General features: G+C 39.6%; 1 protein-coding gene across 2 annotated transcripts in view; it reads left to right on the top strand.

Annotated features, from left to right (window-relative positions):
* LOC147625271 (SKP1-like protein 21) overlaps positions 1–6,553 on the top strand; it is a 32,562-nt gene extending 26,009 nt beyond the window's left edge. For both annotated transcript variants that reach the window (XM_086818576.1, XM_086818575.1), the window contains 5 exons: positions 4,954–5,066; positions 5,161–5,321; positions 5,618–5,798; positions 5,949–6,063; positions 6,199–6,553. In XM_086818576.1, the coding sequence (XP_086674702.1) occupies positions 4,954–5,066; positions 5,161–5,321; positions 5,618–5,798; positions 5,949–5,975 (482 nt within the window). In that variant the 3' untranslated portion in view covers positions 5,976–6,063; positions 6,199–6,553. The remainder of the gene's footprint in view (positions 1–4,953; positions 5,067–5,160; positions 5,322–5,617; positions 5,799–5,948; positions 6,064–6,198) is intronic.
* The last annotated feature ends 8,888 nt before the right edge of the window (positions 6,554–15,441 follow it).

Raw genomic sequence — 15,441 nt, 5'->3', positions numbered from 1 at the left:
CTCCTGAGGAGGCAGAAGTGCACAGTCGACTCTATGGGCAGAGGAGCAGCCTGAGGAGATGGAGGCTCACAATCATGTGTGAGCAGAAGTGTGGTCGCTTTTTTTTGTAGATGTTGGAGGGGAGTTAAACGATCACAGCTGGCCGGCTCCCCACGTTTGCATGGGGGCGGCTAGCTTCATGGTGTGGTGTGGGTAGGTGGCCATGCACCCACCCCCCACACATATAAAGGGTTAAGTGTGGCTCCCCACCTTGGCCCATATGTGGGTGCCCACTTTTAAATGAATGTGAACTTACAACCTTATAACATTAAAGGTTAGAAATAAAACTATTAAACCAACAAGTGCAATATACTTACCACCTGTTCACATGCAACAAAACTCGTCAGAAGACAGAGCAAACTTCACGACTCACTGGCAGGCGTCCCCGCTCAGTAAGTGGCACGTCAAGCAGGCAAACACAAGAATACAAGTCATGCGAAAACAGTGTCAAACATGCAAAACATGAGTGCATGTGCAAATAGTATCATGGATATATCTCCCGTTCATGGAACAAGTACAAAACATCTGTCGCCACAAAAATGGCACGACATAAAACATAAATCTTGGTCTTCCTATGGAGTGACAGTCCCATAGGTAAAACACAGTTCCAAGCACGAGCCTCCCTATGGAGTGACAATCCCATAGGTAAGACACGGCACAAATACTGGCTCTTCCATGGCGTGACAATCCCATGGATAGAACACAGTCCAGGTCATACACGGGTGGCACCAGTCTGGCTCCTGTCCATACTACACCATCCTGCTAACACACGGATGGCACTAGTCTAGCTCCCGTCCATGTTAAGCAAAAAGAATACTGGCCTCTTCACATGAGACACCGGCCTGGCCTCAAGGGAACGAGACACAAAACTGGAGATGGACCAAATGGTCGGCCAATTAGTGACAATAAGTGAGTTTGGGCGTCGACACTTCATTAGAGTTCGGGCGACAATTCGTAGAGAGGTTGGGCCAGTTTCCACTCCCGGTTGGCTAGGCACATATTTAGGCGTCCTTTTGAGCATGTTATGAGCTTTTGGCGGCCTTCCACATGTCGAGAGGAGGGATAGTTTGGATGGGTGGTCCAATAGGCACCATCCACTCATTCTTTACATGTTGGAAAAGCTTATCTTTCCGATTTCTCCTCTCTCTAGAAGTGGGCGCTAATCATATATGGTGGCTTTTGTTTTCATTTTTGGACACACACTTATGGGAAAGTTGATTTTCTTCTTTTTCATGATTCCCATAGCCATGAAAGCTTGAGAAATCTTGTCTTCTACTCATATAGTCTCCATATGATCACTAATTTGTAAAATTCCTCTTATATTCATGAATATGGAGCCTCCTAAGTATTCTATCGCTCCCAAATTTTTTGTTAACCTTAATTTACAGAAACCTTAATTCTGTTAGAAAACCTAATTTCAAAAACCCTAATTTTGAGGCAACCATAGTACATCTATAGCCCTCTGTTTTGGGCATCTTTTACACCCAAAAGCCCCAATTTTGGACTCCAAATAACTGTTGAAAATCCTAATTTACAAAAACCCTAATTTCAGTCAGGAGTGGTAATGGAGCCTTGGAAGCGTGAACATCAACCATATGATGGTTGTACTCAAATGCAAGAAGCAGAGTTGCGGTAAGAGCTCATTTAAGCTCTCTTTCACTTACACAAGATCTGAATACTAGTCATTATGGTTCTATGCCTCGGTCTTGGTACACACAATGTTTGTGTATGGATGCTAATGGAGCATAGTTGCATTTGATTAGCTATGAGGGATGGAGGAGTGGGATGGTGAAATCAAATGGAAGCTATGGAACCAATCAATCGCATCAACAACTATGTTTGCAATGCTGTTTTCATTTGCATGAATGCCTATGGACAGTTTGGCATGCGAATGCCCGTGAAGCTTGTATTAGGAACCTTGATAGTACAATCTATTACAAGGGGAGGCAGCCCTTTACGGTCCTAGTGTAGTGTGCAAGTGATTTTAATTTTCAGCTTGTTTAATTGTGTTAATTGCTTGAGTGTAAGGCAAGATTGTGCTCAATCCCGAACGGGAGAGTCTCACTCGAGAACATTCGAGAGTGCTGGTGCTTTCTTTATGGCCAAGCGGGTCATTGGAAAGGGAGTTGCCCTCGAGCGCAGAAAAAGCAAAAGCCTAAGGGAGCTCACTTGACAGAGATTATAGGTAACCCTAAGATTACTTCCGTTCATACCACAGGTCTTGATCATAGTTTTTGCATGGATTGTAACTTTAGCATGGCAGTTTTCGAATCACATGATCTTTTACGCATGTATCGGTCAGTATTGGGAAAACTTGTATACCTCTTGTTTGATCAGGTAGCACTCACAATTTTATTAATGCTAAATTGCTGTAGAAATTGGGAGTGGAGACCTAGCCAAGTGATCATGTCTACCATGTAAACTTGGCAACGGGGCATGGATAGGTCTGGGACAGATGTGTGACTGAGTTGCGTATATCTATCCAGAGTTATTGAGATAGTCTAGATTTTTAGTCGATGAATCTAGACATTATTATAGGGAAAGAATAGTTTCATAACCATGACGTTCCTGTAAACCAAAAAAATCATACATCGTCTTTTTTACTGGAATATGCTCCAGTTTGTCTCAAGGGTGATTTTGGAGCTTCACCCACTAGTCTATCCATTCACCTCACACCTTTTTGACCATATCTTACACCATTTGTCTGTTACAATTCACCCAATTCTTCATCATTACAATTTCAATTTGGCATCGCCATCTAATCCAAAATTCTAACGTTGTTGCCAATGGCAAATTGAAAGGGGGTTACATTTTGAATTTGGCATTGCCATGTAAAACACAATTCTAACATTGCTTTTTGATTGATTGATGTGTTAACCTTCACCAAGTACGATGCTTTTAAAGGCATATAGCCTTATCTTTTCACCCAAAGAAATCTCAGCACACACATTGGATGAGTGACACATGGCACACTTCTCCTATCCACACCTAAGGGTGGGTTCACACACACATACACATTCTTAGGGAGTGTTCACACTCAAGGCTCCAAATTCCAACAAGGAGATCTAGACAAGGAGAGAAGGTTGACAATTTAGTCTCTATCGTACCAGAAACGGGTTGGGAACTTTTTCTGACCGACTCAAATATGTGATTGATTACTTCTTGCATCCTTGTATGGATACTTCATTAATTAGACGAGGGCCAGTTCTAGTGGAAGGGAGGAATTTCTGGCCAAAAGATGCAGGGAAGCAATAGAGTATATTGACTGTTGAACGGATTTGGAACTTGGTCTTACTCTAGTCCCTTCTTTGGGTTGTTGATAGAGGGGATCTTGTTGGTCGTTTTATGGTACTTTTGGGTACATGTTGTCATTGTGCTAGAGGACTTTACTTGCGCATGGATGCATGTACCACATGGTGAGACTAGCATGCATGGCTTTGAAAGAACTATTGGCATGTTGTATGATCAGTGGTAGGGTGCATAGGTCTATGCAATGGGTGGGAAAGTTGGTACAACTTACCATGGATATATAAGTTGATTTAGTTAAATCATGACCATACAACATGTACTCTAGACAGTGTACACGTAACGAAGTGCGAACGAGAGACACTCACAGCTTTGTAACACAAAGTCAGCCAAGCCAAAAGCTTGTAATAAAAGTAGTGGGCCAAATATAGGCTAGTTATTTCTATATAAGTGGGTTTGGGCTCACTTGTGGGGAATTATGAGATATTCACGCGGGGAGAGAGGGCTGCAGATCGTGCAAGACCTCAAGGCTACAGTAGCTTGTAGGCACGCATGCGATCTGGTGGTATGGGAAGTCACATGACATGCTGTCGAAGCTTGCCTAACTCACGACAATTTGACCTTAGGCTCAGGAGTGGTTCCGGAAGGGAGCCTATGGTTGGGAGGAGAGTTGTTAGCCTCAATCTATCACGGTCATTGATCCAAATTTGATGCCAGTTATTCCTAACCCTATTAGGGTTTCCAGGTATGTGTTCCTAACACTAGCTGCAGGTAGGCAGTCAGTCTGGTGGTATGGGATGCGTTGTCGGGGCTTGGTTGACTCTCACGGCAATGTGACTGCCCTCGTTGGGATTAGGAGTTAATCACAAGAGTTCAACAAGCATGTTTAAGCGTGAGGGCTTGAGATTAACCTGGATTAGGCACACTCATAACATTATAATAATGGCCTCCCCCTTTACAAGGTGTATACATATGCTGCCACCACCTATGCCACATGTCAAACCATGATCCCAAGTGTCCCTAAGAGGTGTCACCTACATACATCATTGCTTACATAAGATCCTTTTAAGAGGTTGTTCCCACACACTAGAACCACTTTATTTTTAACCTAGAATACTAAGTTTGCACAACCACCTAGCATGTGCTTATTCCCACATTCATCACTAGTAACTAAATATTTAACAAACCTATGTTTTGGAGGAGAGTCACTAGCCACAATCTATTGCGGTCATCGATCCAAACTCGATGCGGTTTTTTCCTAACCCTATTAGGGTTTCTAGGTACGGTGGTCCTAACACTAGGGCCTTACACTTGAAGCACGTTTTCCCCTTTTGGTACAACTCACTGCTCTTGAGATAACTCTGGCCTTGGAGCCTGCTTGCGGGTGCCTTTGCCTCTGGGTTGTTGAGAAGTGGGTTGATCTGTACACAGCAGCTGGGCACTTGTTTACCATTCTAGAAGCTCCCTCTAGGCTTATTTTATCCACAAGCACCACTGACATGTCATCACAAGATCACAAAGGTCACATGTTCTTGCAAAAAGACTGTACTGTATATTCAAGGATTATCCCTTTTTTCGTTGGTGGTTGGGGGTTTAAGGCTTGTGCCACATGTGTCCCCATTCACATATTGCTGATTTGGTAAAGCTCTTCTGATTTGATGCTTGCAGATTGCAAAAGTGGCAAGGGCGGAAGGTGCAAAAAGAAGCGCAATCATCGTAAAAAGAAAGAACCTTCAAAGGTTCAAGTAATTGAGAGTGCCTCTAGTAGCAGGATGGAATTGGTCAGTAACTGTTTCTGGCTTTTTACTTGCGAAGATTTTTTCAAAGTAGAGCTTTTTAACATGTATGGTGGACATGATGGATTGCTATAAGCAGATAAGCTGCAAGGGTATGGATTTAAGAGAAACGAAAGCCTTTGCTGGGACATGCTTCTCTTCTGAGGTGGATCTTCAGAGGTCAGATGATGGCTTTGCGCTTGAAACTGAACTCGATGGAGATGATGGCTTGGACCCTTTAATGAAGGAGGAGCTGGACAGGTATGCATGTAAATGTGTTTGCATGATGCATGTACATGTGTGCTCGTACGCGTGTGTGTGTATGACCAAACAATCTCTTTTTTATATAGTTTTTATTGAAATGTGCATAATACTTCCATTTATAAATAGTTCACATAATCATATATTGCAAAAATGTACTGTCTATCCATTTATACTAGTATCTCCCTTTTTCTTTAATTCTTTGTGTGTGTGTGTGATACTGTACACAATATTTATATGTTACAAGTTTTATTTGTTTTTGGCTTTGTAATTCTTATTCCAATTGTTGGAAACAGGGAAGTTGAAGACTTTGCGAGACGGTTGAATTCCGATTGGCCCGAACGAAGACGGATGCCGGATTATCTAGCTGTAAGCGCTCACGAGCAAAGGCAATTAGGTCAGATCTCTCTGAGAGTAGCGTCCGTGTCGCTTATTGATTCGTGGGGTGGAGGAAAATCCAGGAAATTGAAGAGCGAGGTAACACAAATACAAGGAAACCTACTATATATTAGCGAGTAACTTCTCACCATGCACGAATGCACGCCCACGTATATGCCTATATGCATTTATGACTGCTTTTTCTCCATTGTCTTTACTAATTCAAATCCTTAAAAAATTGCCTTTCAGATGGAAAATAGCAGAGGTGTTGTATAAAGCTTTTCTATTTATTTTCAAGATGAGCAGGAGGCTTTCTTTATGAGGATCCCAGCTCAAATACATTCAACCAATTACCTTCCAGCAGGTCTTGTTGTGTTTTACCTGCTTGTTTGTTGCTTATGTTTTCTTGCGTGGATGTGTGGTGTCCATGCTGCAGTATTGGAGTTAGCTTCTTTTTGATGCCAAAACCTCTATTGAAAACATAAGATTTTTTGTGCAGAATTTTCAACTGGAGAAGACTTGGATTATAGGCGAGAGAGACCTTATCATTCTTTGCATTGCTTTCTCATGGACAAAATGTATCGTTTTTCGTATTGTCCTTGGTGGTGTTTGTTCATCCAAAGAAGTTTTGACAATGTCTCTATGTCTGTACTATAAGAGAGGCTTTGGTCTGAATTCTTTGTTACCAACTCTGAGAGGCAAACATGCTGAAATATGCCAGATTTTTCTTCTGCTACTAGCTTACCTCTGGCTGGCCATTCTAGCCAGGGCCCCCTCTTGTAACTGTATTCCAAGATACTTATCAAGTTTTGCAATACGACTTGGTTGTGTGCAGTGCATGCATTTTCAACTCAGGTACCTGTGGCTGCTTGGGCAAATAACCAGAGGTTCTTTTGCTGGGTTGTTATCGTAGCTTCCATACATGTGGGTTCCCACTAAATGTATAGACAGTTCTGTAATTGTGAAAATTGATGGGTTTCATGACATCCCTAACAAATGTGGTTATGGCTTTGCCCATGGGACAGAGAGTGGGATGGGCAAGACCATCCCTCACGGGCAGCCAAGATAGGTCCCCGTCTGACAGGCGTAGAGGTTCAGTACTGGATTTGGCCAATGTAAGGTGTAGTTTGATACTCTGAAGTGTGCTTGTGAGAGGTTTTACGTTGTAGGTTTGCCTGTGCTCACGGACAGGGTTAGCCCTATGCAGTGGTCGCACCATCTGCTAAGCTTTAAGGCAGTGGTTGATCTTCCATTTGGAATATTGTGATGTGGAGGTGTTCCTGGCATAGTCACAGGAAACGAGGGTAACGGGCCCAACGGGCCCTTGAAACGACGAAACACCATTTCCCCACTCCAACAAGCTGGAAAAATGCCTTGAAATGGCAGGCACGTGGAACCGCTAGGCGCCTCACAAGAAACGACAGAAACGGCTGCCCTGAACGCCGTTTCCGGGTGAGGTCCTTGCTACGTGGATAAAAAGGCAAAAAAACAAATGTTGTAAGGTGCATGAAAAAAGGCGAAAAAAAACGTTAGGCGCGTGTTGCCCACTCCATTAAAAAACCTAAATTGCCCACCGACCAGCATGGGAAGAAAAAAAATACAAACGGCAAGCGTGCTCAGGCTAGAAAAAAATTAATCTCGTTGGCATCACGACGACTGTTTTATCAGCATATAAGCTTGTACTATGTAGTACTTGTTTGTTTTGTACTCGCGCACAAGTTCCAAGAGCAGAGTATCGCACACAAGTTCCAAGAGCAGAGTATCAAATCCCTCTCTCCCCCCCCCTCCTCTCTTTGTTTTGGTGCGGAGCAAGGCCGAAGTTGGAGGAAGGCAGTTGTCTTCACTTCTCAGCTCTTGTCTTCCACACTCAATAAAGTGTAAACAGTAAGTGCTTTTTTATTATTTTTGAGTATATTTTTATATATTTATTTTTTTAAAATGACCATTGAAGTTTATTAAATGATCATTGAATGAAGCAAGTCCATATAAAATAGATGGGAAGTATCTTAATTAAAATGCACGGTTTTTTTTTCTTATATAACAAGTCCTTTTGGAATAAATAGACCTTGTTTTTCAATTAATCTCTCTTCTAATTGTGTTGCATTGAATAGTTAGCACCAATGGCATTCTATGAGCGGCGTGGTGGTTGTCGTTCATGTGTGGTTGAGTGACAATACATCGAGACAACTCATTGTTGATGCCCTTTGCCTCTTCGAGAGAGCCTTACATTGCAAGAGACAAACTCTAAGAGGGCTAGATGATTTCGTTGTTGTTCCGTGTGGTTTTGGGATGATAAAGATGGCTTGCTACTCTAAGGAATTCCAAGACACTTGAAAACGAGTACACATGGCGAAAAGTGCAGCCTCTAAAAGCACTGTTGTGGCTCTAGTTGATGTTGAGGCACTTGCCACGCCTGAGGATCATCCCATGTAGAAAGTCGCTTGTTGTAACTTGTATTGCTAAAAATTGTTGTTAATGTTAATGGATAAAGAATGTATTTTCTTTCGAACTCTGTCCGCTCTGTTGTGTACTTTCTTTTTTCGGAATCACGTGGTACCTTGTTCTTATTGACCATTGCAATGACCCATGTTTCTCATTTCTTCTTTGTAGTCTTTGCATCCATGGGCTCAATGGATCGGTCTCAGTTCACCTCAAAGGAAGTCAAAATCTACGGAGTGGTCTTGGTGGGATGAGGTACTGGCAGAGGGTGCCTATAAAACAGGAGAGACGAAAAAGTGATTATGCAAATATTTTTTCCATATGAAGCCAGGTAGTGCAACTCGTATTCGGGTGTACCTGCTTCATCATTACGTTAGAGCAGGGGTGGGAGTAGATTATTCCACATATGTGGATACTCAAGGATAAACCTCTGGTACCACTAGGTCTTCATTTGGTGGAATACCATCATTTTTTGGACCCAATGCAAGTCCATTTGGAGCACCACCACTAGTAGTGGAGGCGAGGGGTATTGTTCGCTCGGGGCGGAGGACACTTCAGAGTAGATGGGACCCAAAGGAGGAGGAGGAGATGGATGGTATTGTTGCATGCTTCTTCTACCATGATGCCATTTCCTTTCAGGTTGCTTGTAGCTTCTACTTCAAGGACATGGTGCGTAAGATTGCAGAGGATGGATCCACCTACACTCCTCCATCATCAGAGGCATTGAGAACCACTTTACTAGCAAAGGAGGACACATTTGTTGCAGCTACATAGATTGTTAGGTCCTCTTCGGATATGAATGACATCACACTTATTGTAGATGGGTGGAGTGACATCGGTCTAGATCCATTCATGGTGTCATTGCCTATTCTAGAGAGCAATCTTACTTTATCTCATCGCATGATGCATTCGAGACAGGGAATAGTGTAGAAGCACTTTCCAAGAGTAGTCAGCAGCCATACATGCGGTGGGTGAAGAGAAGGTGATTCAGTTTGTGGGGCTGATGGAGAGAATGTGAACAAGGCAGTTGACAGATTGTTCACTGACGGGTTTTCTCATATCACATTTTCTGTATGCATGGCGCACTGCCTCAACAATCTTCTCAAGGACATTGGGAAGTTGGAGTGGATTGCTTCCATCATAGAGCAAGCCACCCAAATATTGTACTAGGAGAACACCCATGTTTGGTTGAGAGGGGTCAAGGTCTCGGATGACCACACGACATGCTTTCACAAACAAACTACACATATACATCGCATGACTATAGTGTCCAAATAGTTGTTATTGTTTTGCAAGAAATTCTTTTAAGAAACATGCACAATACACATAATTAAAGCAATGTAAACCATCACAAACTTGAGGATACATTAGATCTCTCTAGTTAATACTCTGAGTAAGTCAAATTTCTCCACCCGCATGTATCTTGGCAAGGTTTTCTTAAAACATTTCTTTCTAACTTCTTGGGGTCACCCCTAAATTTATCAAGATCTCACAACTCTTTTTCTTCTATGGTCCTAGGTTCACTATAATTCATGTCTAAGGTCATTATAATTCATGTCTAAGGCCATTATAATTCCTATCTAAGGTCATTATAATTCCTGTCTAAGGTCAATTAATTGGACATTTTTGGTCTAAGTTTATAACTTTACGATTTAGGATCCTTAAGGTCCTTAATCTAAATTCCTTGTCTAAGGTCACCTTCAAATAGAAAGCTTATCTTTCATTTTCTTTCTAGGTTCAATGTTTTCTTTCTTTCTTTCTAGAGAGATAAATTATGAATTTGAACTATGCTCACTAATGATAAACTAGTTTTACTTGAGTCTTTATCCCTTATTTCTTTTCAAAAATTAGTGTATGGGTTTGCACATCTTAGGGGTAATATATTGTGCATCCATGACCTTAATTAATGGGGGAAATTAGTGACTTTCTCTCTCTGAATTTGAAGATAACTATTGATCCAAATTACCCCTATAAGTTAATTATTCAAGTCACTTAAGAATCTAGTCTCCTTTGTAATGATTTGTCCAATTTGGTCCCTAAATTAATATTAAATCCACATGTGTATATGTATTAAGGTTTCCTCTATCTATAATTATTTGTTGATCCAAACCTAGACTATTTCTCCTAATTCTAAGGTCGGGTCAATTCTCTTAACATAACTCTTTCTTAGATTAATCTAGGTGCATATAATTTTATATGGTCCTAAAATGAATAATTTTTTAATAATAATACTAAGGTCTATATGATTCTAAGTAAAGGTCAATTAATTCTAGTTTTGGGATATGTGTAGAAACCTTATCCCATCTCAAAAAATTAACAAAATACTCAAGCATAGTCTACTTTATATTCCTATGAGGAAAAGGGGTAAATTTTAATCTATTGAATCCCTTTTGGTCATACAACCTTATTAAAATCTTACCCTAAGGTGAAGATAGACCTTTCTAGGCTACAATATAGTAGATCAAACTAAGAATTATTAATATAATTATTCAATTAGAATCAAGATGATCAACTTACAAAAAATAGCAATTTTTAAATATGAGAGTTGACCTTACATTTTTAGCCTAGCTTTAGGATTGAAGTAGAGTCTAACTAGTCTAGTTATGAAGTAGATATGTTGCACATGACCCTAGAAGTCCATAGTTTTTCTAGAGCTCCCTAGTGTGCTGTAGCAGTCCCAAAGCTCTTGTACATGTCCAATTAAAGCACCCAAAAAGTGTTAAATAATGATTGCACTAGGTAAAATGATGTGCAAGTGTTGAGAACTATACAAATTATTATCTCCTCTCCTTCATAAAACATTTTTATATTTCTAAAGAACTAGGGGGACTTTATATACTTGAAAATGATGGTTGACTACTCCACATGCTCCCCTAGTTAAGTCAAGGTTGGTAGCCCACAATATCCCATGCCAACTATGCATGCAACCACCCATTTTCCATGAAACTAATCCTTCCTCATGCAACTAACCCTTACTCTTTAGTGAACAAGCTCTGCTCTTCTCATACATGGTTCACTCCAGCTAGTAGTCTCCATACTTATCTTCTCATTATTTTATTTCCTTGGTCCAAAAACTTTACCTTAGGAAATTAACCTTACCCATTCAACCTTAGACAACAACATTAGATAATTTAATGTACACATTCCCATTTACATTTTCTAAGAATATTATTTACATCCACACCTAGGTTTAATTTTCAATGAGAATTATAAATAATATATTTATCATTTTATCTTTAATTTACTTATTAATTTTTTTTCTAAATATACTCTAAAGGTATTTTACCTCTTTGAATCATATTAATGTGTTGGGGGTGGGTGCACATACACATGTGCATATGGGAGGGTTCTAATGAAATTGTGTACTTACATTGCCTAACCCTAATCACTTATCTAATCTTATTTTCTTTGGATCTTGAGCTTTCCTCATTAATTTGACACTTTTCTCTCTAGTATCTCTCTAGGATATGCATGATAGAGCCCCATGTTGTTAAATTAATACATGGTAAGAGGTATCGTTTACATTCTCCTTATCTCATAAGAAGTGGAGATAATCCTTCATCAATTCTTTCTCTTTCCCAAGTGGCATCTTTAGTTGGGAATGAATCCTCCACTTGACTATACTCTTTTAGGATTCTATTTCTAAGAGGTTTTCCTCCAACATCTAAGAAATTTGTTTGTTATATCCAAAATATGACTAGGATCTAGAAAATATCTCTTCTGTAGATTAACATGGAAGACATCATGGATTCTTATATACGTGGGAAGAGGCAGGAAGTAAAAAAAAAATATGACTAAGATGTGGAACATACCTCTTCAGTAGACTAACATGGAAGATATTGTGGATTTTAGATATGGGGGAGGTAGAAATTTAAAGGCTTGCTCTCCAATTCTCTATGTAATCACATATGGTCCACACATATGGTCCAATTCTCAATGTACTCACATATGGTCCACAATATCTAAGTAATAACTTCGTGTACTTTCCTAAGGAGAGAGAACTTCTCTTGGGTTGTATATACACACAAAGAAAAACTATGTCACCTTCTTTTAATTCCTTGTTAGACCTTTTCAGATTAGCATATTGCTTCTTCTTGTCTTGGGCAACTTTGATATAGTTTTTTCCATTTGATGATCCATCTCATCTAGCATCTATTTAGAAACTTCCACTCTAATTAGTGATCTATCTCATCTAGAAAATCCACTGATATCAAAGATAACTTCAAAAGGCTTGCCACACTTTGGTATTTTTAAATCACAATTTGTTACTAACGTAATCTTTGGCACATAGGGGCCCATGAAAATGGGGCATCCTTCTTGAGAAATCCTTCTTGAGAAGCACTGCTAAGGGAGAAGCAGTATTGGCATATCAATGGATAAAAAATCAGATAACATCCTATTAATCCTATAAATCCCTTAAATTTATTTACCATATTTGGCTCTAGCTAATTAATTAGCTTGCATCTCTGCTAGTAGGTCAGCTAAAATTCCATCCTTTCACACTACTATGAACCCTATTTAATACGATAAGAAGAAATTGTGATATCAAGCTCTTTGCTCCTATAACCTTAGTTTGGTTGGATTAGGACTGTAAAAAGTTTATATTTTTTGATTTTTAATCATGATTAGTGCTATAGATCATCTTAAAATAGGTTGCATAAGCCTTCTCTTGACGTAACTAGTTTTGATTATTTTAAGTTTTCTCTATTGCATAGTTACAGAGAACAAAAAGAGAGAGTAATCTCCTTGGTTTTCTTTTCTATATTGTGCATAGTTTACAGAGAACAAAAGATGAAGTAATCTCCTTGGTTTTAACTCATTAAGGGGATTAACTTGCTTGTTTCTTGGATTGTTTTATAACTGGTGGTGCTGCATAACCTGAGTATCAAAGGAGTTTGTGTATGTGATTCATTGCTTTAATTTTGACCATAAGATTGCATCATTCACAAGTTTCATGGGGGATGGTCTCTACCTTAATATGGATATTGACATTTGGAATGAGTTCCTAAGGTGTTGATTGAAGTCATATAGAAGGAGACATACTTTGGGTTAAGGTAAAAGTAGGTATAGTATTCACTACCCTTACTGGGAGTGGATGCATTTTTGGCCCTCATAGCTATAGATTTCTTGACCTCTTGCATTTCCATACAACTCCATGTATGTGTGCCTGTGGTTTTGTTTCAATACATACTTATTTGGTGGTGCTTTGATGCATTTTGTGTTCTAGGTGCGATTTTAGGAGCTTGTAGGCCTATTCCAACACACTCTTTTTAGTGTTCGATCAACACTGGTGGATCTCATAAGATCCTGGTGAACTAGCCCATAGAGCTTAAGGATGGACTCAGAAGCATAGGACAAGAATTTCTTTTACAAGTTGAGCTATTGAATGTGAACAATTTATGCAAGAACCAGCTTCTAGCATGCCATACTAGTAAATAAATGCAAGATTTCTATTCCACCCTTGCATGACATAATTTTAGCTTGGAGGTCATACCAACACCTCCATGGTTGGATACATGAGTGGAGTGGATGAGACATTCTTTGTTTGGTATTTTACACTTTTATGTGATTTTAAAGTTTTGGGGGTCTAGCTTCTTGAGGAGCTAGTTTTGCTTAATGATTGTAAGACCTTATTTCCAGGGATCTTAGAAGTGATTAGGAGGTTGTAAGGATCTCAAAAGCGATTAGGAGGTTACACGAGCTTAAATTGAAGCAAATTGCAACCAAAGTAATGGAAAGAGGTCATCCTATAGACATCATCTCTGGCATCCGTGAGTGCTACACCACAATAGCAAGAACTCCAAGTAAGAATTTGTCTATTTCCCTACTACTAGATTTGATTATTTGCATTCACTTTTGAACTCATTTGGTATGGTGAATGCAAGCTTGCATTTAGTTAATCTTGTAGTTGGTCTTGACCCTTTATCCCCTACTCTTCTTGAGCTAAAAGTGAGTGCATGCATATAAACTAGCATCTACTCTTGTCTAGGGCATTGACATTTTGTAAAAAAATATTAGACCTAGCTTCTCATTCTTGTCTAGTTTGTAAGCATATTAAGATGAGGCTGCCACATAAAACTTGGTTGAAATTTTGAGCATTATTTGAGATGGTTTTACGCCTTTCTAGAGGGAGTTTTCACTCAGTTTTAGAGACCACAAGATTCAACTATTCTTCACAAGACTTCACATGGATCCATCTATTATAATCTTAGACTTGAGTCCTTGTGTATTTGACAGCCATGGACTTAGAAACCATTAGGAGAGATAAATTTTCCATGCCCATCTCCATCTATTCACATCTTGGAATCGAGTCTAGCCCCATTTGCTAGCCCTAGACTTATAAACCATTAGAAGAGATCAATTTTCCACACCTAGCCCCATCTATTCACATCTTGGAAGAATAGAATCCTTGTGTATGTGACAGACGGATTGAGAAAACATTAGGAGAGACTAGTTTTCCATGCTTAGCTTGAGACATCTCCCCATTTTCTTTTTATTGTATTTAACTTTGGGCAGTGTTTACAGACAATGGGAATAACATCATGTTAAATTTGTTCCCAACTAGGCAAAGTTCAAACAATTCTCTTTTTGCTGGTGTCCCTACCTCACTAGGTTTCCACGCTTGGCTAAAAATAACAACTGGCTTTACAAAGGAGGAGAGATGTGTGAAAGGCCAATAATGATATCCATTGTATTGACTAGCTTCTTACCAAGTTTGGTGCTAATCTGAGCTTGTGTACCCCTTAAACAAACCAGATCAAGAATTTTCTTAATTCAAGAATTATTGGGGCTGAAAATTAGGCTAACTTAGAAGGGCTTTTGAGCTAAATCTATGTCTAGTTACTCTTAGCTCCAGTGGCCCAAGCTTTGAACAAAACTTTACATTAAACTAGACCACCCATCAACTTGCATTATGGTTAGAGTGCAAGTGCACACCAGATAGCCTTGCACACTAAGAAATAGACAAGAGAGGCCGGTTTTCCATGCCTGCCTCTAGATCTCTCCCCATTTTCTCTTTCTTGAATCTCACTTTTAAGTATTGGTCACTATCAGATGGCCTAGACATATACCACATTTGGCCTCAATATGTTATATTTAGGTTTTGATTATAGGTTCCCTAATCAAGTTGCATTTCCATGCTTGGCTAAAAATAGTAGAGGATAGTGTGAGAGAGAAATCTCAAGTGCCTATAGTGTTTTGTCTAGTGGGTTGACAAATCCCCTATTTATGCCTATAGTGTTTTGTCTAGTGGGTTGACAAATCCCCTATTTATGCCTGAAGAGGGTTTGAACCAAACCGACAT

This window comes from Cibotium barometz, chromosome 24, assembly GCF_041138505.1.
Source record: "Cibotium barometz isolate CiBa-2024 chromosome 24, ASM4113850v1, whole genome shotgun sequence".
Classification (NCBI taxonomy): Eukaryota; Viridiplantae; Streptophyta; class Polypodiopsida; order Cyatheales; family Cibotiaceae; genus Cibotium; species Cibotium barometz.
This window is presented reverse-complemented; position numbering and strand designations above follow the sequence as displayed.